The sequence below is a fragment of the Hyperoodon ampullatus genome (genome assembly GCF_949752795.1).
Source record: "Hyperoodon ampullatus genome assembly, chromosome: 2".
In the NCBI taxonomy this organism is placed as follows: domain Eukaryota; kingdom Metazoa; phylum Chordata; class Mammalia; order Artiodactyla; family Ziphiidae; genus Hyperoodon; species Hyperoodon ampullatus.
Genome location: NC_136915.1, coordinates 91,288,667 through 91,313,524, shown reverse-complemented (window position 1 = coordinate 91,313,524; position 24,858 = coordinate 91,288,667). Strand labels below are relative to the sequence as shown.

General features: G+C 36.1%; 1 protein-coding gene across 4 annotated transcripts in view; it reads left to right on the top strand.

Moving 5' to 3' along the window:
* OLFM3 (olfactomedin 3) overlaps positions 1-24,158 on the top strand; it is a gene marked incomplete at both ends in the record, with an annotated part of 192,940 nt that extends 168,782 nt beyond the window's left edge. For all 4 annotated transcript variants that reach the window (XM_079724716.1, XM_079724717.1, XM_079724715.1 and 1 more), the window contains 3 exons: positions 2,618-2,837; positions 22,273-22,379; positions 23,481-24,158. In XM_079724716.1, the coding sequence (XP_079580842.1) occupies positions 2,618-2,837; positions 22,273-22,379; positions 23,481-24,158 (1,005 nt within the window). The remainder of the gene's footprint in view (positions 1-2,617; positions 2,838-22,272; positions 22,380-23,480) is intronic.
* Between the last annotated feature and the right edge of the window lie 700 nt (positions 24,159-24,858).

The window sequence follows — 24,858 nt, the reverse complement described above, 5'->3', positions numbered from 1 at the left end:
TATACTATATATTAGCTAATCTAATCCTCACAACAATCCTATAAGGTAGACACTGTGTTTATTCCCATCATTCACATGAAGAAACTGATGTACAAAGAAATTACGCAATTGGTCCAGGATGGTATATCTAATATGTATCAGAACTACAGAGTCCAGCTCCCGAGTTAAGCCTCCTAATACCAATGCTATATTGCCTCTCCAAGTAGACTATAGCTCTCTGAATTAAATTTAATAATAATAATTAAATGCTCAATATATGCTTGTTAAATATATTTATTCACCAAGTCCTATCATGAGTCAGATTTTGCTCTAGCTGCTGAGGTGCCATATATGAGAAGAAGAAGTGGAACATTCCAAAAGTAAGTTTAACATTGAAGAATACTTTTAAATTGGAAGAAAATCCTCCTCTGGCACACCCTTTTCCGCTTATCAAAAAATCTAAGTAGGTTGTGTCTTCTATATTCTTTATGATAAAAATGCTTGTTCTAGTTATCATACTTGAGACTATCATTCTTATATGAAGAAATCTTGGTTGGGTAAGACAGTCTAGGTATACACTTTGCTATAAGAGCAACATAGTAGAAAATGAAATTCTAGAAAGGATAAGTAAGCACAGATCTGTGTTATTCTACTTTAATCTTTTACGTATTCGATATGTACATTAGTTGGACTTTCTATTGTTCTCTGACAAGTGTCCAGAGTTAGAATCGACTGCCAATAATTGAATTATAAATTTTTGAAAAGACCCCAAAATTCATACACACACACACACACACACACACACACACACACACACACACACACACATATATAATTTTTAGCTCAGGGGAAATAAAATGCCACCAAAATTGTGACACTGAATTACTCTCTTTTCAATATTCCCATAGTAGAATGTAAAATTCTTCATTGTAACAGTTGCTATAATATGCAGCAAATGGTACCATCAGAACTCTTCTCATTAAAATCCTAATGAAGCAACTGTGTCTTCCTTTAGGGATAGCACAAAATGCTCAAACTAATAAGAAGTTTATTTCAAAATGAGCCACTAAAATGAGCAAAGCTATGCAATTCTGCCTTTTGACTGTGATATTTATCAATCTTTCTCATTATTAAGACTTCTGTCCCCTCCCACTCAACATGGACATACAGACAAATTCTAAGTATTCCAATCTTACAGAACAAGTGGAAATTCCCCCCAAGATACACAAGCCCATAAATCAGGGTGGCAATGGGAGCTCCTGCTATTTTAATGCATTGATAGTGATAACATGTTCTAAATGTAATTGTAAAATGCAATTTTCAGCTCCTTAAATTAGTTAGTATACAGCATGGTTTCTGTTATGATCATAGTAGTGACAGCTCTTCAACGAATGAGTTAATTGCAATAAACTCACAACTGAATCAAACTCATGAAATATTTTCACTGACCACCACCACCAAGTTAAAAGAAAGGAGAAAAAGGTGACATGTTCAGAAACTGAAAGTGAAACTGCAGGTTTGGCTCAGTCCCAAGATAGGAGTGACGGAAACAGTGTTGGCAAAGTATACTTCTTGTTCTCTAGACAAATATCAACGTTTCAGTTTCAAACAACTCTGTGCTCTTTTATTACATAAATTATGAGCACCTTAGCCCCTGAAAGAGTTAATTTCACTACATTGGTAAGCAACTCTGCCTTACATAAAAAGCTCTAAATTTTCTCTGCTAAGTCGGAAAATGGGTAATAATTCAAAATAGTAAACAGCACCATACATTTCTTTGAGCTTTGAAAAGCTTTGCATGATTTACTATACTTGCTGAACGTACCTTCCTAATGATGCTGTGCTAAGAAGGATATTAAAAAGAGGGAGGACTAGAAGGACAGAGTGGTGGAAGCCCAATGTTGGAAAAATTCTGTTAGGCAAAAGCTGTTCCAGGATCCAAAATTTCCTGTAAGTACCCCTATATTATTAATAATTAGTTAATGGGTAAATAGACTTAACTAAACAGGATATTTGACCTATTTCTAATAATTCATAACTAGAAGATGGACCCTGCTTCTACTTCCTAACTAAATAATGCATTGTTCACTTTATAAGATGCCACCAGAAAGCAAGATAGTACATAAACCCCGAACTGCTACCATAGGAAGTTTTGTACTTATGATAAGGATCAATCTGTTTCATAAGCAAGTAACCATTTAAAGAGGTGTTCTTGTATTGAAAAGCTGAGATAAGTGGATTGCTATTAATGATCGTGTAGCCACTTACATTCTCACGAAACACACAATTTCAATCAAAAATCAATAAGCAGGGCTTCCCTGGTGGCACAGTGGTTGAGAGTCCGCCTGCCGATGCAGGGGACAAGGGTTCGTGCCCCAGTCCAGGAAGATCCCACATGCCACGGAGCGGCTGGGCCCGTGAGCCATGGCCACTGAGCCTGCGCGTCTGGAGCCTGTGCTCCGCAACGGGAGAGGCCACAACGGTGAGAGGCCCGCGCATCGCAAAAAAAAAAAAAAAAAAATCAATAAGCAATTGTGAATCTGTCTTAATAATCTCCCTTAAGTATCATGTGAAAAAGAACGTTGCTGTTTGATCTGTTTAAATGACTCTCATGAATACAATTGGCTGCTTTTCACAGGAGTTGAAAGAGAAGATGGATGAGCTCCTGCCCTTGATTCCTGTGCTGGAACAGTACAAAACAGATGCCAAGTTAATCACCCAGTTCAAGGAGGAAATCCGGAATCTGTCTGCTGTCCTCACTGGAATTCAGGAGGAAATTGGAGCCTATGACTATGAGGAACTACATCAAAGGGTGCTTAGCTTGGAAACCAGACTTCGTGACTGCATGAAAAAGCTAAGTGAGTAGAACAATTCCATTTGTCTGGGTTGTGTTTTTAAGTAGCTTCAATGACAACTGCATTCTTATATTTTGGAAATAGTCATGAATTCCTAATTCTAGGGAAACTAGTACCTGCTTTCTAAGTGTAAAATAAGCGTTCCTTGGGCTTCCCTGGTGGCGCAGTAGTTGAGAGTCTGCCTGCCAATGCAGGAGACACGGGTTTGAGCCCTGGTCTGGGAAGATCCCACATGCCACGGAGCAGCTGGGCCCGTGAGCCACAACTACTAAGCCTGTGTGTCTGAAGCCTGTGCTCCACAACAAGAGAGGCCACGACAGTGAGAGGCCCGCGCACCGCAATAAAGAGTGGCCCCCGCTCTCCGCAACTGGGGAAAGCCCTTGCACAGAAACGAAGACCCAACACAGCCAAAAATATAAATTAATTAATCAATTTAAAAAAAAAGAACAGTTAAAAAAAAATAAGTGTTCCTTGATGGCTTAAGCAGGCCTGGTTATTCAAGGTTATCTGATTAACAGTTGCCTGATTTTCAGAGCACCCTGTTACCGCGGTGGCTTGAAATAAGAGGTCTGGCAAATACAGCAATGCTATTGGCTACACTAATGGAAATAAGCTTTATTTCAGACAGATTACTGGTGACGGTCAATCACTGTGTGGCCACAGAAGAGGAAAGCCATTTCTGGCAGTAGAGAATGTTAGAGACTGGGGACAAGGCCATTGCCCTGGGACCAAATGTGAAAGAGCAATGATAAGGAAATGAATACAATTTCTCTACTATGCAGAGCTCCCATCTGCTGCTCTGATCCACTCAAGAAATAAAAAGGAGGTACCTACTCAAATACATATTCACTACTCTACAAGGGGCCAAGCATGTGACATGGGGAATGAATTTTAATTTTTGACTGCTAAAATGTGTGGTTCCACCTGGTCTGAGTTTACAGACTTTTCTGTTGCCACTCAGTTGAAGTCATCATGGGACCAGTTCGTAACAATGTGAAATAAATAAGTGTTCATGAATTGACTAAGAGGGATTGTAAATCCATTTAAGAATAGTATTTTAGTTGTTGACATGCTGTGATATGATGGTGTTAGGTGAGGGGGACTCAATAACCATAGAAAGTGTTCTCTCAAGGTAAGAAAAACTTTTCTGGAATAGGAAATAAACTGGGAAGAGGAGTAAAGAATTTCAAAAAAAAGAGTCAATTTCTAGTAAAGAAACATTCAGAGCATAAATGTAAACACAAAATAAAATTTGGATGACTTACAAAAAATTTTAAAGACTACTTATTTTACAGATGCAATCCAAATGATAAAAAAAAAAGATAGCTAAAATACAATATGTTGCATTCAGTAATCACAGCCTCAAAACAAAGTGGGGAATCACCACATCGGAGGCCCCACTGCAGTCATCTCAGGATTTCCAAGAGAATCCAACAGAATTTATCAGAAGGCAGTAACGTAAACTCCTAAGGCTAAACACACGTGCAGCAATCCTCAGCTCCTTATTTCTCATCATGCAAGGCCCATACTTTTTCACCTATAACTGGTCTCCTAATAATCATGACTCCAACAGATTCCATGACTTGCTCTTCTCTACCCACTGTCCACATTATTGCCAAAGGGATTTTTTTTAAGTACAAGTCTGAAATTATTTTCCTCTATTTAAAATTTCCTATGAATCTCTTATGCCCTAGGATACAGCCCATGGCTTACGAGGCCCTTCATTGTGGCACTCCCTACATTTCCCATCTTAGGTCCTGCCATTTCTCCCCTCATACACTATATCCCAGTCAAATGTGCTCTACACTCTAACCATGGGGCCATACTGAGAAGCTGTTTGTTCCTTCTCCTGAAACACTCTTTCCCCTGTTTATCCTTGCTTTATCAATAAACAAACTTTCACCTGTCACATGTGACAGACTCCTATTCATTTTGCAGGTCTCAGTTTAAATGTAATGTTTCACCTGAATTTTCACTGCCCTCCCCATGTATCCTCTGCATCCCTGCCAGGTGCTCTCAAATCTTGAAATCTCACCAATGATTGGACTGTTCCTGTTTCATTATCATTTTGTGTTATTGGATGTCTCTTTTGCTAGACTTCTGTTCCATAAGAATAAGTACGTCTATGATATTCACTCTAAATACTGTATCTCCCAATGCCTAGAAAACTGACTAAGAAAAGTTAATCAGTAAATATTTGCTGAATAAATTAATTCCATAAGCAGTCATAGTAACAATTTCTAAACTTTCAACAGAGTAAATATAAGGTATTTCAACAAGTAGCAGAGAACAATCCCCTTTACTTGCAAAACAATGATCTCTTTTAGCCACATATTTGTGTCAACACAGGACTGATTAAGATTAAGCAAGGGAAAAGTCATTTACTTAATACAGCACTTAAAAACTCCCTTATATGGTGTGCTTTTATAATTCAAGTTGTGGAGTTTATTGCTAACAGAAAATAGGTAAATATTACTGCATAAAGAAATTCTGCTGTGGGCTTCCCTGGTGGCGCAGTGGTTGAGAGTCCGCCTGCCGATGCAGGGGACACGGGTTTGTGCCCCGGTCCGGGAAGATCCCACATGCCACGGAGTGGCTGAGCCCGTGAGCCATGGCCGCTGAGCCTGCGCGTCCGGAGCCTGTGCTCCGCAACGGGAGAGGCCACAACAGTGAGAGGCCTGCGTACCGCAAAAAAAAAAAAAAAAAAAAAAAAAAAACTTTGTCTTCAATGCACAGATTCATTTTATAGCTTGCCAGATGATGCCTGGCAAGAAGAAAATCCCAAACCAAGAATTGTTTTAGTGCTCTCAATACCTAGAAGTTACTTTAGGGGTTCAAAGGAGTATTCAAATGCATATTTATTAGCCCATAAAATATCTGGGTAAAGATATTCTGTAAATGACAGTACATAGGACTAATCTGTGTAGGGCTTTAATTTGATTTGGAAGAGGTCCATTTGTTGTTGATGAACCACTGAAGACCTTGAGAATCTATTCACTCTGTCATTCCTAGTATCTCACAATAAACCCAAGCCATTGGCTTTGTATGCTAAGTCCAGGCACCTACTTAGCACAAATGGATTCAACTAATAAACAAGGACAGGCAACAGAAAGGTTCTACACCTAGTAATCATGTTGAACCTTAAAGTGTGCCCGTTATGTTTTTGAAGGATTAACATGGAAAACTCTTGGGATTTGCTCTACTTTACAAATGAACTTCACTTCTAACATACACTCTCTCTGAGTTTACTTAGCTGGAAATAATGTCCACCACAGTTAGGAAATTCTACATTCCTCTCAGCTCTTTCGTAACTCCCAATTTGTTTTTACTAATCCACATATAACTCCCAACACAGAATCTCCTACAATATTAAAAATGATATTTGAGACAAAGAGGGTTAATCCAAGTAGACACAGATTCATCCTATTCCTTCTTACTGAACCATGGATAATGTCTCTATGGTGTCCTCAGGCCTCAGGACTGTGATCTGCAATGTATGTCAAAGACTTGTTTTATTAATTTTCCCCCATGGGCCACAAAGTTTGAAAGACTGTGACTGTCAAATAAATTATATTAATTAGTTAACATTTATTTTTATTTTAACTGATCAAAAATATAAAATCTAGCAACCAATAGAGATATCAAACAGCAATAAAACTAGCATTTAATTTTCTTATTTAATGAGATGATTGCTATTTGAGTTAACTGATATGACCTTATAAAATATTGAAAACAGTTCTTACATCATAATGCTTTAGATTATTAGTGGTCCTCAGATCCCTATTCACTTAGTACAGAGGCCAGTGCCACAAGCAATGACTCTAACTCATTTATGCTTTTGTCCCAAGAACTGGGTACTTTTCTCCATCATACCATGTTTATGTCAATTAATCAAAACCACTTACTGAGACTCTCTTGAGCAGAGAGGATGTCTATCAACTGGACCACAATGCTTAATTACAATGTAGAAAACATGTCCAGGTAGAGACAGACAGCTCTAACACTGTGAAATCTAAAGCCACATGGTTCCTGAAAAAATAAATAAGTGAATCTTCATATTTTTCATTAAAAAAAGAATTACTCCAATTTCAAAGGAAGTACCTGATAAGGCACATATATTTACAGAAGAAAACACAAACAATTTTGTGTGGTACTAAATTATAACTTGATTAACATTTTACTTCGTTTTTACAATTCCTGAAAATTGGTACAGACTGGACCAAGTTATCTCTGTGAACTCTTTTAATTCCATGCCTGGCAGTATCTCATAAATAAGGGCCCGAATATCAAAATATCAGAGCACACAGACTCAGAAGACAGATGTTAAATAACATCAGGACCATTCACAGGAAATGTAGAGAAAAAAAGTACCAGGGGTTCAATGTTCCAAAAAGGTCTAAAATCCAGTTGCTATGCTGCTCAGATCTAGAGTGGGATATTGAATAATTATGACATGAGCAATATAGTAACAGGAGCAATAAGGCTCATCCATCAATGGCATCTTTATTCTTCACAAAAGCCTCTAAACACATACAGCCAATTAGCAGAGGGTAAAAATGGGCTGGGGAAAGAAAATAAAATTGCAGCCGTGATGAATACATTTCCACTCACCTTTTCAGTGGATTTGCTTTTAGGGAAGATGTCACAGTGCACATCACATGAATTTTAAGAAACTAAAAAAACAAACTAGTGTCATTGCCTACAAAGTTTAACTTAATAAGGTGCTGAAGGAAACACAAGTCATTGAGACCACTAGGGTACCATTCAGCTTATTTCTACTAGGGAATTAAAGTTTTAGAGAAAATAGAAATTAGAAAAAATGCTTCAATAGCAATGCATCCTAGTGGCCTGAATGAGGTACAGTAATGTACTTTCCTAAAAGTGCTTAATTTTCTCTATGAGGGACTGAGTAAAGTCCCCTGTGCTTAATTAAAACATATCACATTCCTAGACATGCAAAATATAATTGTATGCATGTGAGAATTTGACTGGAAAAGCACAGTTGAAGCTCTTGCACACCCCCTGAGATCACCAATAGATATTTAATGTAGATTATAATCAGGTTTTCCAGGTTTCCAGCCCTCCACCTCCACCCCCCACACACTTCCTCGGGTTAGTTCTATTTTAGGGCAATAGTTTGGTGCCATCTAGTGAAGTACAGGATGCATCCTTCTATTAACAGAAACAGTTTTGAGCCTTCATGTTTAACAGAAGTAACAAGCAGCATTCAAAATTTGAGATTACAAGTAATCTCAACTTGGGTTACTATTTTTATCATGTTTATGCCAAATTAGTTTTAAAAGAGAAACCAAATTGTCTACGTGGTAGTAGTCTTATTTGTACATTCAACAAATATTTATTGACTCCCCAGTGTTCACTGGCACTTAACCAGGTATTTGGGGCTACAAAGATGAGTAGCAGGCAGTGTCCTCCTACTGTCAGGAAACTTGCATTATAGTGGGGACAATAAGCACATAAGCAGGTAACTACAGCAATGCTGACAGCCTACTGCTTGACAGACACTATGCCAGCTTCTTTAGGTGTGTTAGTCCTAATTGCTCTAAGAACTCGGGGTCAGGTATTATTATTAGCAATTTATGGAAAATAGATACTCAGCTTAAATTAATTTGCCAGAGGTACATGTTGGAGGCAACAACTTTAAACCCAAGTCCTTCTGAGTTCAAAGACTGAGATTTCTTTCCCACACATGATGTGTTTTGTTGGGTACCTAATAATAGAGAAACGCCCTGGACACCTCAGTAAGTTTAACTCAGTAAACAGAACCCAACTGTTATAGAAAGAATGAAGTCAGAGTCACTTTTGATTCTTCCTTGAATTTCACTCACATGCAATCACCACATCTCCCTTCTCCCTCACGATTTCGCAAAACCACCTCTTTTCTGCATTCACACTTCCACCACCCTAGTCCACAGCACCACTGATCACCTCTCAGATGGATTACCGCAATGGCCTCCTAACCACTCCCCTTACCTGAAGTCATTCCCTCTCTACCACACTAGGAATTTAGAATAATCTTTTTGACATGCAAATCTAATTATATTATACCTTGTTTAAGTGATTTTCCTTTAAAATTAATTCTCAATAGCTTTGCCTCGTTTGTCTTGATGACATGGATTCTGCCTAACTCTAGCCCTTTTCTCTCAAATTTTCACCAGGCACTCACTCTAAGCGTTAGTCATTTTAATCCTTTCAGTTCCTCAATCATGCATGCTTCTTCAGCTCCTGGACACTGAACTTCCTCTCCCCTTTCATGGAACACTCTTCCTCCCTACCTTACCTATCCAAATTCTAAGCTTGCTTTTTCATTTTACAGACCAGATACCAGCTTTTCTGTGGAGCCTTCTCTGATTGCTCCTCAACATGGCTGAATTCCCCTGGCACAGTCTCCCACATGTCCCCACCATACCGCCCCCCCATGACACTTCAGATATTTTACAGAAAATTCCCATTTCCTTCTCTTTAATCTTCACTACCTTATAGACAAGGTGTCCTCTGCTCTGAGAAGTCAGGGATCATCTGTGTCTTGTTCCAGTTGAATCTCTATAGACTGTGATAAAACATCTGAAACATAACAGGTAAAAATTGGTGTCTACAGAGTTTCTGAGAGCAAATATTATTTTTAAAATAAAAAGCTTTATGTTGCTTTCAAGAAATAAATCAGTGTATGTCAAAGATAAAACATCTATATCTTTTACAAAACAAAAAATCTTTTGGGAAAAAAGACAACAAAAGCACAGTCTTTTTTTAATCCTTGTTTTTATTGCCATCTGTTCTTTCTTCAATGGCAATGCAGTATTTCATTCCCAAAACACCAGATATTTGGCTGTACTTAGTACTTAAAGCAAGAGACAGTGAAAATCTCAGTGAAAGAAAGAATTAACATGAAAGTCAAACTGTGTGCCTGGGATGAAGAAGAGTGCAATTTAACTTGGAAATATAATGGTAGAAATTTATAAGAATACCTCCTCAAATTAAATTGAGGAGAGCTTCAAATAAGTCATTTACCAAAGAGTCCTATTCTTCCTAAAATTCCAGATTATAATATGGAATGCAATTTCTCTGGTATCCATGCACCTGATGATGATTCATTCTTCTGGAACCCTGAGACCCTAGTGATTTTAGCACATTTTTGGGGTAACTGGTATATCCTGTTTTACCATAAATTGATTTATTGTTTATCTTTCTTTTTAATGTCCTAAATTTTCCTAGATTACAACTAAATTATAAACCTTTTAACAATATAAAGCCTGTGTTTTTAGAGGCAAGCCAAATTATTCAGTTTTAATAATGCAATTCTGCTCCATTTAGTTTGGATGTTAGATAGGCTTCTCCTTAAAGATATGTTCATAATATAAGCTTTATTTCAGAAAAAGTTCAGGCAGTTTTTAAAATAATTTAAGAGTAAAATTGTGTTAACTTTGGTAAGTGGAGGTATTTAGACACATATTATTCTTGATCCCATTTACCAGACACCCACTGAAAACTCATTCCATGCCATGCAATATGGCATCTGTTATGTTCATTCTTATCCCCACCTTTCCTTCAGCAGTATAGTTGGTAAGATTAGACATACAAATAAAAAGTTAAATAATATAAATAGATCTTACTATCAAACGTATGGTAGAGAAAAACTTACTTTAAGTAGCTTTAATAGAAAGACTTTAAAGATCAAATCATATCTACTTCTTGCTACATGAGTTCTCCAATGGCCTTTAAGTAAAAAGAAGTAACATTCTTTCATAAACATATTTGCCACTCCATTAAATTTATTTATATTGGCATGGTCTTAGGATTCAAATCCAGAGCTATTAGTACACAACATTACAAAGTACAATTATATATTAAAGAAATAAACAAAAAGATGGTTTTTATGCTTCATTGATCCAAACAACTGAACTTCCTGCTGAATCCCAAATGATACCTTTTCCTGAGCTACTTATTGATAAATATGTATTGTAACTGATAATAAAAAAGTTAATGTCTCAAAATCATCAGAGTATTAAAATGGTTACTTTTCTCAACTACCCATTCAGTATATTTTCTGAACATACAGAACCCTGCACATGTAATATATTATAAAATGCTAATATTTTCATGTATCTCACTGCAGACAAGAGCATAGCAGGAAAAAATCAATGAAGCAAGACTCAGCTTCCTTCTTTGCCATCCACTTTTGCAGGAACATTTGTCTTCCACGCATTTGGGGAAATTATCCTTTCTGTCTGGCTTCCTTTGTCCTCATAGAAAGTGAGAGTAAAGTGAGAAAAATAATGTTTATTTGAACAAAAGCTAGTTTGGGGAAACCAATAAATGGAAATGACTTTCACTGTTTATTTTACTTTATAATTTCTGTGCTCTGTTAGAATGAGAATACCTGTGTTTACTTAATACTACCATGAATTATAAATAAAAAAGTGGCCAGTTTTTATAAATTCCTGCAACTCTAATTTTACTAATATCATTTGACACTATGAATTTTAGCTTAGGACCCTAATAACTATTTTTAAGAGAAACTTCTACTGGGAAGAAATCAACATCAAGAGCCCTTTCTGTGTTTTGCTTCCCAAGAGTAAGGGTAGATAATGATGATGTCCATGATCATGATCACCCTGATGACGTGTGTGTGTTTTACAACTACCACAAATAATACCACCTTCTCCCCATCAGCATAAATGTCTACTGATCCCATATCCATTCCATGTTCCCTTAGAGTAACAAAATGTCAAGCTTCAGAACTTCCATCTTAGAGATGAGGAAACTCCACCCTGGAGAACAAGAACATTATCCAATATTACACAATGATTTAATATTGTGGCTTAGATTAGAAACCAGACCACCTAACACCCACCTCAGGATTCTAACCTGGAAGAAATGTACTACACAAAGAACATTTCCTGGAAAACTGTGGAAGTCAGAACAGAGAGACAAACAACAAAACCGTTAAAAGAGGCATAGTTAATAAATAGATTAAACTACCATTTGCTTATGAAATTCATTTATTATTCTCTTTCATATCATAAGTTTCTCCCTCTCTACTAGATTATTTATAAAGGCAAACAAATCTTTATTAAGCAACAATAGTAATATCAGCACAAGAATAAAATTTCCCCACAACCTTATATTTCTTCACCCCCTTTTCTCTGCTTCTTCTTCAAAATAATCTTTTATAGCTGCTGCTTTGGTATGCAGTCTTTTCAAAACCAGATCCAACTCAGCTTCTGATCTCAACATTCTCTTCATTTCATTTTTGTAATCACCAATAACTGCTTGCTGCCAAATTCCACGTCATTTCTTTGATTTTCTAGACACCTCTGTATTCCCCAGAGATCAGTACATCATCCTTCTTAAAACATTTTCTTCTTTAGGATTTCTTAACACTGCACTATTTTTCCTATTCCATGTATAGCTTCTTATTGGGCTCCTTTGCTGGGTGCTAGAAGTACTGTGATGTCCCAGAACTCTGTTCTAAATGCCTTCCTCTTCTTTGTGTATGTCCTCTCTCCAAGGCTCTGGCTTTCACTATCTTCGGTGTGCTGAAGACTGTCAAAACTGTGTCTCAGGGCTTCCCTGGTGGCGCAGTGGCTGAGAGTCCGCCTGCCGACGCAGGGGACACGGGTTCGTGCCCCGGTCCGGGAAGATCCCACATGTCGCGGAGCGGCTGGGCCCGTGAGCCATGGCCACTGGGCCTGCGCGTCCGGAGCCTGTGCTCCGCAATGGGAAAGGCCACAACAGTGAGAGGCCCGCATACCGCAAAAAGAAAAAAACAAAAGAACTGTGTCTCAGAAGAGTGTCTCCTACCTACATTTGCATACTATTTTCTCTACATCTCTACTGGCATGGATAACTGGCATGGATACTGGCATGAGCAACTTTAAATAACCCATAGTGAATTCTTGATTTTTCTCTAAATTATTTTTCAGTTTGAGATTTTCTTTAATTTCTCTTTTTAATTTTCATCCTAATGTCTAATCCAAAGCCTGGTCCTATTGACTTTATCCAAAAAAGAAAAGAAAAGAAACCAAAACAAAACCATAACCCAAATCCATCTACTTTTCTCCATCTTCATCACCACTTTCATTATCTCCCACCTGACCAATGTGATGACATTCAGTGTGTTCCTCTGCCTATACTCTATCTCCTCTACAATTAATTTTCCACATGTAGCTAGAGTGATCTTTTTTTTTTAAACGTAGCTCACATTCTGTCACTTTCCCATCTTCTTAAAATCCTGCAATAGCTTTCCATCATACCTAGAATAAAATCCAAATACTCTGATTTTACAAAGCTTTATTCCGTTCAATTCTCCAACCTCATCTACTTTTCCAAGTTTTCTCTGGACACACTGGCCTTCTGCATTTTTACTTCAATTTCTCTTAACTCACCAAGCATATCCAAATCCAGGGCCTTTATAAGAACAATAGTAATAGCTAACATTTATTAGACAATTAACTGTACCAAATACTGATCAAAACACTTAGCATTTATTTTTTATTTAATCTTCCCAATAACCCTTTGAGTTAGATATTATTACTGCTGTTATCCATGAGACACTGACAGGTTAAAATTTGTTCAAGTCCTCCAGAGAGTGAGTGATAAAATCAGGATTCAAATCCAGGCAGATTTCTTAAGCCATGCCTCCAATTACTTTAAAATCCTACTTTTTTCTGGTTGATTCAATGCCTAAACATCTTTCTCTTCAAGGATCCATGGCTGCCTGCTTGTCAATTAGATCCCAAATTAAATATCACCTTCTTTGAAAGGTCTTCCCTAGTCACCAGTCTAAAGCAGCTCCCTTGTCGCTCTTTATCAAATTGCCCTATTTAAATATCTGTATTACATTTATTCCTACCTGATATATTAGCTTGTTTGCTTATTTGTTCATTTATTTTCTCTCTCTCCTGATCAAAACATAAGCTTCACCAGAACAGAGGTGTTATGTCTTTTTCAGCATTGTAATTCTAGTACCAAGAACAATGTTTGATGCTCATTAAATCTTGGATGAATGAATAAATAAGGGAATGAAACACACCTAACTGAAGACCACATCCAAAAGCCCTTCTTTCAGCACTTACGTGTGTGCTTTCTGAGGCAGAACTGACTATAATAAGAATCAATTACTCCCACCAAACAAGATAGATGGTAAAAGAATTGATTAATCAATAGGCGACCCCACCATGATCACCCAAAGTGGAAGAACTTTATGCAAAGCACTTTATCCATGACACAGTGTAGAGTAAAGGACATTTCCATACATAATTATCATAGACCTATTTTGGATTTTAAGCAAGTTTATTGCTATGGAGACCAAAATGTTCAATGTACTCACTTTTTCAGACTAAGAAACTAAAGGACTCATTTAAGATAAACATAGACATTATTTTAAAATTGTCAATACTTTAGGTCATTAATTCTTCACTTCAAGTGTATTTTTTACATTAACACTACAAAGCTTGGTTTACTCAAAGGCTACAACTTTGGGATGAAAAGTTGTGGTGGACTGAGTTCAAATTCCGAGTGGTGCCAGGAAGACAAACGTTAGCTTTGCACATTGTGAGTCGCTAGGCAGAGGAGAGATAGCTAATGGAGAAAGAAATACACAAAGAATCAAAGCAGGAAAAACACAATGTTCATAAATGTTCATAGAATCTTCCCTGGCCAGAGACTAGATATGAAATATCTTTATTTGAAACTAGAGCTAACATAGTTTCACATGCATATTTTGAAAATGGTTTTTATCTAACTTAAAAACCCATTCACTGAAATCTCCCAGAGTTAAAAGTTTGCAAAATTTATATTGATTTACTAGATAATAGAGATAAGTTAACTTTCACAGAGACAAGACAACTACCATTAAGACACATATGCAGGACCAAATCAGTAAGACCTAATAAGTTATATAACTGTAGTAAACTTATCCTTTCTAGATTCTCACCATTACAGAAAACGAACATGGGAGATTAGTTGAAATTGCTTGTTTCTTTCTATGTTTCACAGTTTAAGGGTATGTTTTGCAGAACAGTAGAGGTAAATGTGTTTTAAAATGAGATAAATTTCAAGTTATCTAAGAAGGCTGTCTTAATGAAAGAAGTGCTATTATATATTTTAGTACCCAGGGCTGAATTTCTATAATTTTTATTTATTATCAACAGATATTCAGTGCACTCAATGCTACATCCTTTTTTTCTCAACATAGATTTGGCCTGAAATAACTTCTTAACTTTCCTTGCCAGTTAATTTAAAAAAAGAAAAAGAAGAAAAGAAGTAGAAAGGATAGCATATAAGCAATGGTACTTTGAGAAGCTACAACCTATGGACCTATTTTGTCTCCCTGTTCACCTTATATCCCCAGTATCTAGCAGTCCTGGTACATAATAACTTCTTAGTGAATGGTTGTTTAAAAAATTATTATTTTACATTTAAATCATAACTATTTATTTTACCCTCTACCATATTTCAGAGAAAAACCTACTGCTACAAAAAGAAAGCAAAGTCATTTTTAGTTGAGATGTCAGAAGCCTTTAACCTCTGGTATAATTTCTGACTTAATTCCTGGCCTAAACATTACAAGGCTTAGCAGTATCTCTTTGCCATATGGATACAATACTGGGTTAGAGCCAAATACCCCAGAAGCCAAGATATCCCAAGCCACCAATGCATTATCAGTATCTGGAAATGTTGATTCATGGCATGAATCCTAGTCCCAGAGATTGTTCTTATTCAGATTTTACTAACCAATCCAACTCAATTCATATTAAAGTTATGTTGACATAAACTGAATCCAGAGGATCATTTAAACTCAGAAAACAAATCAACATCTAAAGTATGCATATGACTGAGGGAAATATGAGCTTTGTGTCTTCTTGCTTTGTCCAAACTATGCTCCAGCCTTCAGGCAATAGAAGCCACCTAGGGCAAAGGAACCAATTTTGCTGATAAGGTAGGTTAAAAACCACAGTTTGAGGTTTAATTTTACAGTCTGTCCCTCTAAAATGTTATATCAAACTTTGTAACTACAAAATCTCTATTCACTTTTAGTATCAGAACAACCTGACATCATCATAATTTCTTACTGATTGTGTTACCACTTGGTCATTTCCTCTGGGTATAAAGTTTTCTGGGGATGAACATTCCATTATGTTTATGTTTCATATTTGGGACATTATATTGATCTATGTCCAGAACAAATTTAAACTGGCATCTGAGATTCTTTGTATTTTTTTTTCAAATGACCATGAAATATTATTCATCTTTAAAGGATATTTTTCAAGACATTTTAGACTAATTTTTCCTCTTATAAAAAGTAGTTATTCAACAGGAGCATATTTTTCCAAGGTCATAATCACTTACTATTTTGAAATAAAATGTACAACATTTCTACTGGAATCACATGATTAGTATCTTTTAGTACAGCTCCTCCAAATGTACTAACCAATGTTAACACTTATTAGCTTTTTTTAACATCTATATGAAGTAACTGATGAATGTTAAAATTCATAGTATGGATTCTAATTTTTTTTAAGATTAAAAGAACTAGAGGGATTGCATTATCAATTGTAAGACAGAGCTAGAAGTTTAAAGAACACAATTTCAAACTAGTGCTTGCAGTACTGAAACCAAATTAAAATGCAAAATATTCACAGCTTCCAATTCTGGAGACTTACCTTACATCTTCAATTTCCACCTACTTCCTAAACCTGCAAGGAAGCATGGCAAATAAAAATCTGGAAATGATCTTTCAATAGGCAGTATATAAATGTGATTTTTACTTTTTAAATTTGATGTCTGCTTTTAAGTTTTTGCAACTATTTTAACTTTTTAAATTATAATTAAATATTGTATGTGCATGGCTAGAAAATTATATGCTTAAATAAAAAGGACTTGGAATAAAAAGCAACAGTCTCCTCCTCCAGCTCTGCTTTCCAGAGGCAATCACATTTAATTTTAGGGCTTCAGGTGGTTAAATTTATGGCTTCAGGTGGTTAATATGCTTTTTTCCACTTTTTTTTGGTTTATCAGTTTTGGACATTGTTTATTGACTTTCTGCTCTGCAATGTGAGGATATAGATAGCCCAGCCAAAGCCACTTTCTTTCTTGTTTCCTCATAATATGCTTTCATAACTATTCACTTATATTTAAATATTATCATTTTTTCCTCAACTCTAGGAAAACTCTCTAAACACCGTATTTTTAAATACAAAGACAGTTACACCCCCATCTTTCTATCATTTCTTCTTTCAATTTTTACTTTTCTCACAGTGTGCACTTTACCTATGCTTTTATGTTATCATGGTTGGAAACATTTTGTCTTTTCAATAATCACAGAACAGATGAAATGTCTGTTAAATATTCTGTAATTAGTTCACAGCCTGATTCTACAAGTTAAACATGAGTGCTTGCATTATTACCACAATGCTGATGTCGTTCTTCGGCAGCTAAGTGGTGGACTTCAATGTCTCTAAGTCAAATGTCACATCAGTGCTATTCAAATGAGACTGTTACTAGAGTTAAGTTCAAATGAATTCTCCTCTTATGTACTCCAATAACTGACTTCACCATAACCAGTTTTTTCCTAGAAGGTCTCATACAGTATTTCTATAGATTAATTCCTCTTATTTCTGAGACCACCCTCCTAGAGATTCTGTCCATTCTGGACTAACTGTTCTCAAGGCCTTCTGCACAGCTGTCACTCTGAAACAAGAAATCATATTTTCCTGATTTTCCACTGTCTGTATATTTGCTTATTTTGCTGCAATATAACCTCAAGTAACTTCTTAAAAAAGAGTGCATTGTAGGTGAACTTTGAAGTTTGCAAGTCAGAAAATATCCTTATTCTATCTTCCCCTGATTTTTCTTCCTAAATATAAAGGCACTGATTATTATCTTCAAGCATCCAGTATTGATGAAAAGCCAATGTCAGTCTAGTTCTTATTTGTCTGCATGTGTCCAGGTCACACATTTTCTGTGAAAAGGTCCAATATCTTCACTTCATTCAGTACCTTCTAAAATTTCACAGTAAATTTTTTAGGAGTAAATATTTTTTTCATTTATTATAGTATAGGCTTTTATTCCAAATATTTAGGTTTTGTATCTGGGGAAATTCCATGAATAATTTCTTCGATAATTTTCTTTACTCTTTTTCTCTCTCCTCTCATTCTAGAAAGTTGCTTTTCAGATGTTGGAGCTTCTGGATCAATCCTATATGCATCCATATATTTTGTCTTATTTTCATTTTTATCTTTTTCTTTTAATTTTGGGGATAACTCTTTTCATCTTCCAACCTATTATTTTTAAAAATGAAATCATATCTTAAGTTTCCAGTAGATCTTTTGTGTTTTCCTTTCACAGTATATAGTCTACAATATACAAATCTCTTTAAAGACACTAGGATTTCTTCTGCTCTCCGAATTATCTTTTTATGGTGGTCTGGGTTTTCTGCACATTTACGTTTGTCATTCTTATTGTAAGCTTTTCAAAAACATATGCTAATCCTTGGTTAACCATTGATTTTTTTAAAGATTTGAACAATAAATCTGCTTGGAAGTTCTGTATTTAGGTAGGAATGGACACTTCATTCCATGGTGAGTAGGCAAGGAAACTACCAATGTCAGAATGCAAGAACCTTTGTTCTGGAGCTCCAATGCTTTCATAAGTTGGCCTAAGTCTCATCAGGCAATTAACACAGTTTTGTAGATTTTTTAAACTGCCTTCTGGGGTCCCACATCAAGGATGAATATGGTATCAATTGATCTTAAGCGATTCTTTCAGTGGCGTTCTTGTTTTCCAGGTCCTATCTCACCTGCGACATCCTTTATACCCATGTTTCTGAATCCCTAACTTTTTAAACAATTTTTTGTTATACAAGTTTCAGGGGTACAGCATTATAATTCAACATCTTTATATACTACAAAGTGATCATCACCACAAGTCTAGGTATCATCTATCACCAAACAGCTGACCCCCTTCACTTATTTCTCCCATACCTCAAACCCTTCCCCTCTGGGAGACACTATCTGATCTCTGTATCTACCAGTTTGCTTTTGTGTTATTTTGTTTGTTCGTTTGTTTCATTTTTTAGATTCTACATATGAGTGAAATCATAAGGTATTCGTCATTCTCTGTCTGAATTTTTCACGTGGCATAATACCTTCAAGGTCCATCCACATTGTCATAAATGACAGGGTTTCTTTTCTTATGGTTATGTAGTATTCCACTGTGCATACTTCTTTATCCATTCATCCATTGATGGACAATTAGGCTGTTTTCATATAATGGATATTGTAAATAATACTGCAATGAACATAGGGGTGCATGTATCTTTTCAAATTAGTGTTTTCATGGTCTTTGGATAAATACCCAGATGTAGAATAGCTGAGTCATATGGTAATACTATTCTTATTTTTTTTAAGAAAGCACTATACTATTTTCCATAGTGACTGTACCAATTTAGTCCCACCCACAGTGTAAAAATGTTCCCTTATCTTCATATTCTCTCCAACATCAGTTATTTCTTATCTTTTCAATAATAGTCATTCTAACAGGCGTAAGATGATATCTCATTGTGGCTTTGATTTGCATTTCCCTAACAATTAATGATGTTGAACATCTCTTCATATGCCTATCAGCAATTCATAATATGTATGGTAAATCCTTTTAATTTAATCAGTTTTCCTACCACTTGCACGTCATGCTGAGGTGTCCCTTACTTTTCTTCAAGGCAGAGTAGCTCCATCCTCAGCTCTTATCTCCTCTGCTTAGACACTAGTGCATTTTATTTCATCCTACACCTTTAATTACCACTATCCATCACTTTCTGCCTTCCAGAAATTTGTTAAAAATTTCTTCTCTGGGCTTCCCTTGTGGAGCAGTGGGGTTTCCCTGGTGGTGCAGTGGTTAAAAATCCACCTGCCAATGCAGGGGACACGGATTAGAGCCGTGGTCCAGGAAGATCCCACATGTCGCAGAGCAACTAAGCCCAAGTGCCGCAACTACTGAGCCTGCACTCTAGAGCCTGCATGCCACAACTACTGAGCCTGAGTGCTACAACTACTGAAGCCCGCACGCCTAGACCCCATGCTCCACAACGAGGAGCCACCACAATGAGAAGCCTGCATGCCACAACAAAAATAGCCCCCACTCACTGCAACTAAAGAAAGCCTGCACACAGCAGCGAGGACCCAACCCAGCCAAAAATAAATAAATAAACAAACAAATAAATAAATAAATAAATTTATTTAAAAAGAAAAGTTTATTCTCCACTAATGGCTCTGTACCATTCTCTTTGCTTTGGGTTTTTTCCCCCATGTTTTACTCCTTTACTATCATTTTAATGAGATTTTGCAAAATAAAGGAGATAAAAGCACCATCATCTTAGCCAGTTTTTTTCATATTTTACCTATTTTTGCTATTTGTATCCTGTTCAACAAAAGTATTTATTTTTCATGCATAAGGAAGAAGTCACATTTTATTTGTGGTGTTTTTTATGGGGAGCGATGTCTTTCTATTTATTTCAATATACTTATAGTTTAAATTTTCATGCACTTACCATTGTGAATTTAGAAATATTTATGTAGGCCATCATTGAAGATCATATTACTTTCACTAATTTAGTGCATTCAGAGAATATACGCAACTTATATTCTTTCAGGATACATTTACTTTTTTCTAGTTCAAACTGATACTATTTTATTCTCATATTGTTCATGTGTTTATACCAAGTTGAGCTAATATATTCTAAATAGGTTTAACTGAAGATCTTGCTATTCAATATAGATAATGCCACAAAGACTTCTGATTTGCTCAGTTTATCAGGTCTTAGGAAGTTATAAAGTAATTCCTTCATATAAAATATATAAAGATGCTATCACATCTAGTTTCTTCAAAAAAGAAGAAAAAAATATATTCGGTTTAGGGTTCATAAAAAGCTGGAGATTACTAAATGTGTAGTTATCACTCAAGTAATAGCATAAAATATAATGTTATCATTCATCATCTTTCTAACTGCATGGCTTAGTATTCTGCCAGTTACAAATTATTCTTATGAGGAACACACATAGAGAAAAATGAGGCAAAATAAGCCCTAAGTTACAATTAGTTTTGTCCTTTACTTGCTTTGGGGATCTGTTCTTTCCCTTCCAAACATACAGGAACTGACAGACACTAAGTAGAAATTTATCAGTTCTAAGGATAGGCAGAGGAGGATCTAAGAAACATGGGCCATATAGAACAATTTTTTTAAAAGTAAAAAAAGAACACAAAGAAAAGAGGAGTATAAATGGATAGGAAAATTTCTTTGTTTAGACCAAAAGTCAACATTTACAGGCACTCATATTGCCTTTCACAATGTGTATGATAAATCACTTTTAAATTATTCTGTTGTAAAAATCTCACAAAATGTCTGGGTTTCTTTTTGGTTTAGACTTTGGCATTTATGAAGTCCAAGCTTTTCCTAAGATTTTATTCATAGATAGAGTGACAAAAAATATAATTTTTCGGGCTTCCCTGGTGGCGCAGTGGTTGAGAGTCCGCCTGCCGATGCAGGGGACACGGGTTCGTGCCCTGGTCTGGGAAGATCCCACATGCCACGGAGCGGCTGGGCCCGTGAGCCATGGCTGCTGAGCCTGCACGTCCAGAGCCTGTGCTCCGCAACGGGAGAGGCCACGACAGTGAGAGGCCCACGTACCGCAAAAAAAAAAAAAAAAGAAAAAAATATAATTTTTCAAGAAAGTCACTAGTTTTTTATCATGTATTACATCAATTGATACTCTACCTCTTTCACTGCATGGGACTACAGGGTATGAGGGCTTGAGTTTTGTGGGATTTTTTCCCTGTACCTTTAGGGCTGCTCTATCAGGCCTGCACAAGGCATTTACTTTTCAAAACTCTACGTCTTTCAGGTAGGTTGTGATTACATTTTTATTATTATATTCTATAAATATAACTTTCACAGGAGCTGCTCATTTAGCAATACAAACTGAAAATCGACTAACAGAGTTCTTTCTGGCTTGCATAAGTAGTCCAAAGTCTCAAAGCATGAGCAGAGAGGGTCAGGTGAGGGGAAGCTGATGATCAGGTAAACAGCGTCATGGAAAATTTAATTTTGCTGGCTTCTTTACTTAGAAGCAGCAGCTGGACTGGTATAATGATAATGACGTTCCTCATTTATCTCTTTCCAGATTGTATAAATAATTTCCCGTTTTAAAATTCCACACTTTAGATTTAGAGCACTGAAAAAGCAACTACTCATGGTTCAAATTATAGTTAAATGCATAGCATCCCACATGAATGATCATTTATTCAGAATGTGGTATTAATTCTATTTGCTTTGTTTTAGGATTCCTTTCTTCGCTCTTGGTGTAAGTATGTGTGTTGGAATCACCGGCCATGTTCACCCAACATGTTCATGTTACTCTAATTTCAGCATGTGGCAAATTGATGAAAATCACAGGCCCAGTTACAGTCAAGACATCTGGAACCCGATTTGGCGCTTGGATGACAGATCCCTTAGCATCTGAAAAAAATAACAGAGTATGTTGCTTCCTCAAATGCCTTTGCTTAGAATTATGTTTTATTTAAGCTTTATGCCTACTAGACTATCCATTGTTTTTTCAGGGATATTAGTTTCAACTTGGAAAGTGTTACATTGTTTGCAAATATTTTCAGTTTGATAATATTAACAAATCTACAGATACATGGCAAACTTATTTTAGTAAAATGTTCTATCCTATAATTCATCAGTATAGTGAGTCTAATTTTTTATTGGTTAGTCCTATTTTATGCTTGAAAAGGGCTAGTTACAAGTATACAAAATTTTCTGTATATTCCTTCTAGAATTTGCTCCTTAGTGTGAAAGAAAACACTAAATAAGTAAAAAAGCTCAAGAGCTAACCAATTCACTAAACAAGCTAAAATATACCGAGAATCTAGGGGTAATTTGAAAGAAAACAGCATAGAGGGTATTTGGCAATGCCTGTATTATGAAAATCAATATACTAGAGACTTACCATAGCTCCATTTATGTTCTATTACAGAACTCAGTATACATTAGGATTCTCAAGGGTTACATCCAAGCAAGTTTAGTAGCTAAATTAGTAAAATTATTTCATTAAAAGGTGGTTGTACCTATAAGCTGATCCAATGAACAAGTATTACTAGAAGGTTCTGTGGTATCCATAAAGGAAAAATAAGTTGAATGTGCAAAATTAAGCCATATATTTTTCAGAGCAAGGGATGGAATAAATAAATTTTCTGAACGTGATATTTTTTGCAGTTATTACTAATCAAATTGATCAGGTAAATGAACAAAGTGATGTGATTTGCATTGATATATGTTTGATTCACTCAGTGATATGCACTGAATGGTAAAAAATTTTTAAAACAACAAAAAAACAAAGGACAAAAAGCAAATCAACTTCAAGGCAGTACATTTAGTTGTTTCCTTTCCACACAGACCATGTCACTATTTTTGCCAAAGCCTGCAGTACTATCGAACTGCAGCAGGTAAGTGGTAAGAGAATCTTCCAGAGCCTGAGAATGACAATATTAATATGCGCTGATTCTCACTGTCTTTATTTTGGAATTCTCAAAAAAGTACAGAATTTAATTACTCCACTTTTTCCTTCTTCCCAGGTTTGGTACATGGACAGTTATACTAACAATAAAATTGTCCGTGAGTACAAATCAATTGCAGACTTTGTCAGCGGGGCCGAATCAAGGACATACAACCTCCCTTTCAAATGGGCAGGAACTAACCATGTTGTCTACAATGGCTCACTCTATTTTAACAAGTATCAGAGTAACATCATCATCAAATACAGCTTTGATATGGGGAGAGTGCTTGCCCAAAGAAGCCTGGAGTATGCTGGTTTTCACAACGTTTACCCTTACACATGGGGTGGGTTCTCTGACATCGACCTAATGGCTGATGAAATCGGGCTGTGGGCTGTGTATGCAACTAACCAGAATGCAGGCAATATTGTCATCAGCCAACTTAACAAAGATACCTTGGAGGTAATGAAGAGCTGGAGCACTGGCTATCCCAAGAGAAGTGCGGGGGAATCCTTCATGATCTGTGGGACACTGTATGTCACCAACTCCCACTTAACTGGAGCCAAGGTGTATTATTCCTATTCCACCAAAACCTCCACATATGAGTACACGGACATTCCCTTTCATAACCAATACTTTCACATATCTATGCTTGACTACAATGCAAGAGATAGAGCTCTTTATGCCTGGAACAATGGTCACCAGGTCCTATTCAATGTCACCCTTTTCCACATCATTAAGACTGAGGATGACACATAAGCAAATGTAATTTGTGTTCACTGATCTAACAGTGTCATCTGTGATAAACTCTATAGACCCTTTCTGGTTTTTCTTTATAACAACTTTCATCATTTCTCCAAAGCATTTTTTGTTATAAAGTTGGTGTTTCAAAAAACATCTGAGCCTGTATAAACTAACCTGTTGGAAACACATCTTAACTCCTAAATTTACAAGGCCTATCATGTCCTTGTCATGAAAAGCACTAAAATGAGCTTAAGTGGCTAAAGTCATAGTTTTACAAAAGATTAATGATCTGCCTTATATTAGAGTCAGAGATTAATGGTGGCTTAAATGCATGAATGTCTTTTTTTTTTAACTCATTTTTTTACTGTCTTTTGCTCCACATCAGAAAATATTTTGGTAGGAATTAGGAAAAAAAAAAGCACTTCCCCCTCATTTATTTCTAAAAGAGATTTAAGGATCTTATTTATATGAGAAAATATTATTAATCATTTTGCTGTTATACAGTTCTCTGATGCGGTGCTGTACAGTCATTTTTAAATCTCTTGCTAACATTTTATTGGCAATAGGTATTTCTACCATTGTAACCACCATTGTGCAACTGTATCTCTTCACTTCTGTGAAAGTAAGTCATATTTTTTATAAAATACACTGAAGTTTAATCTCAGTAATCATTATGGGTCACTTTTCAAGAGTGGTCAAAAAAGGAGGTCTCTTC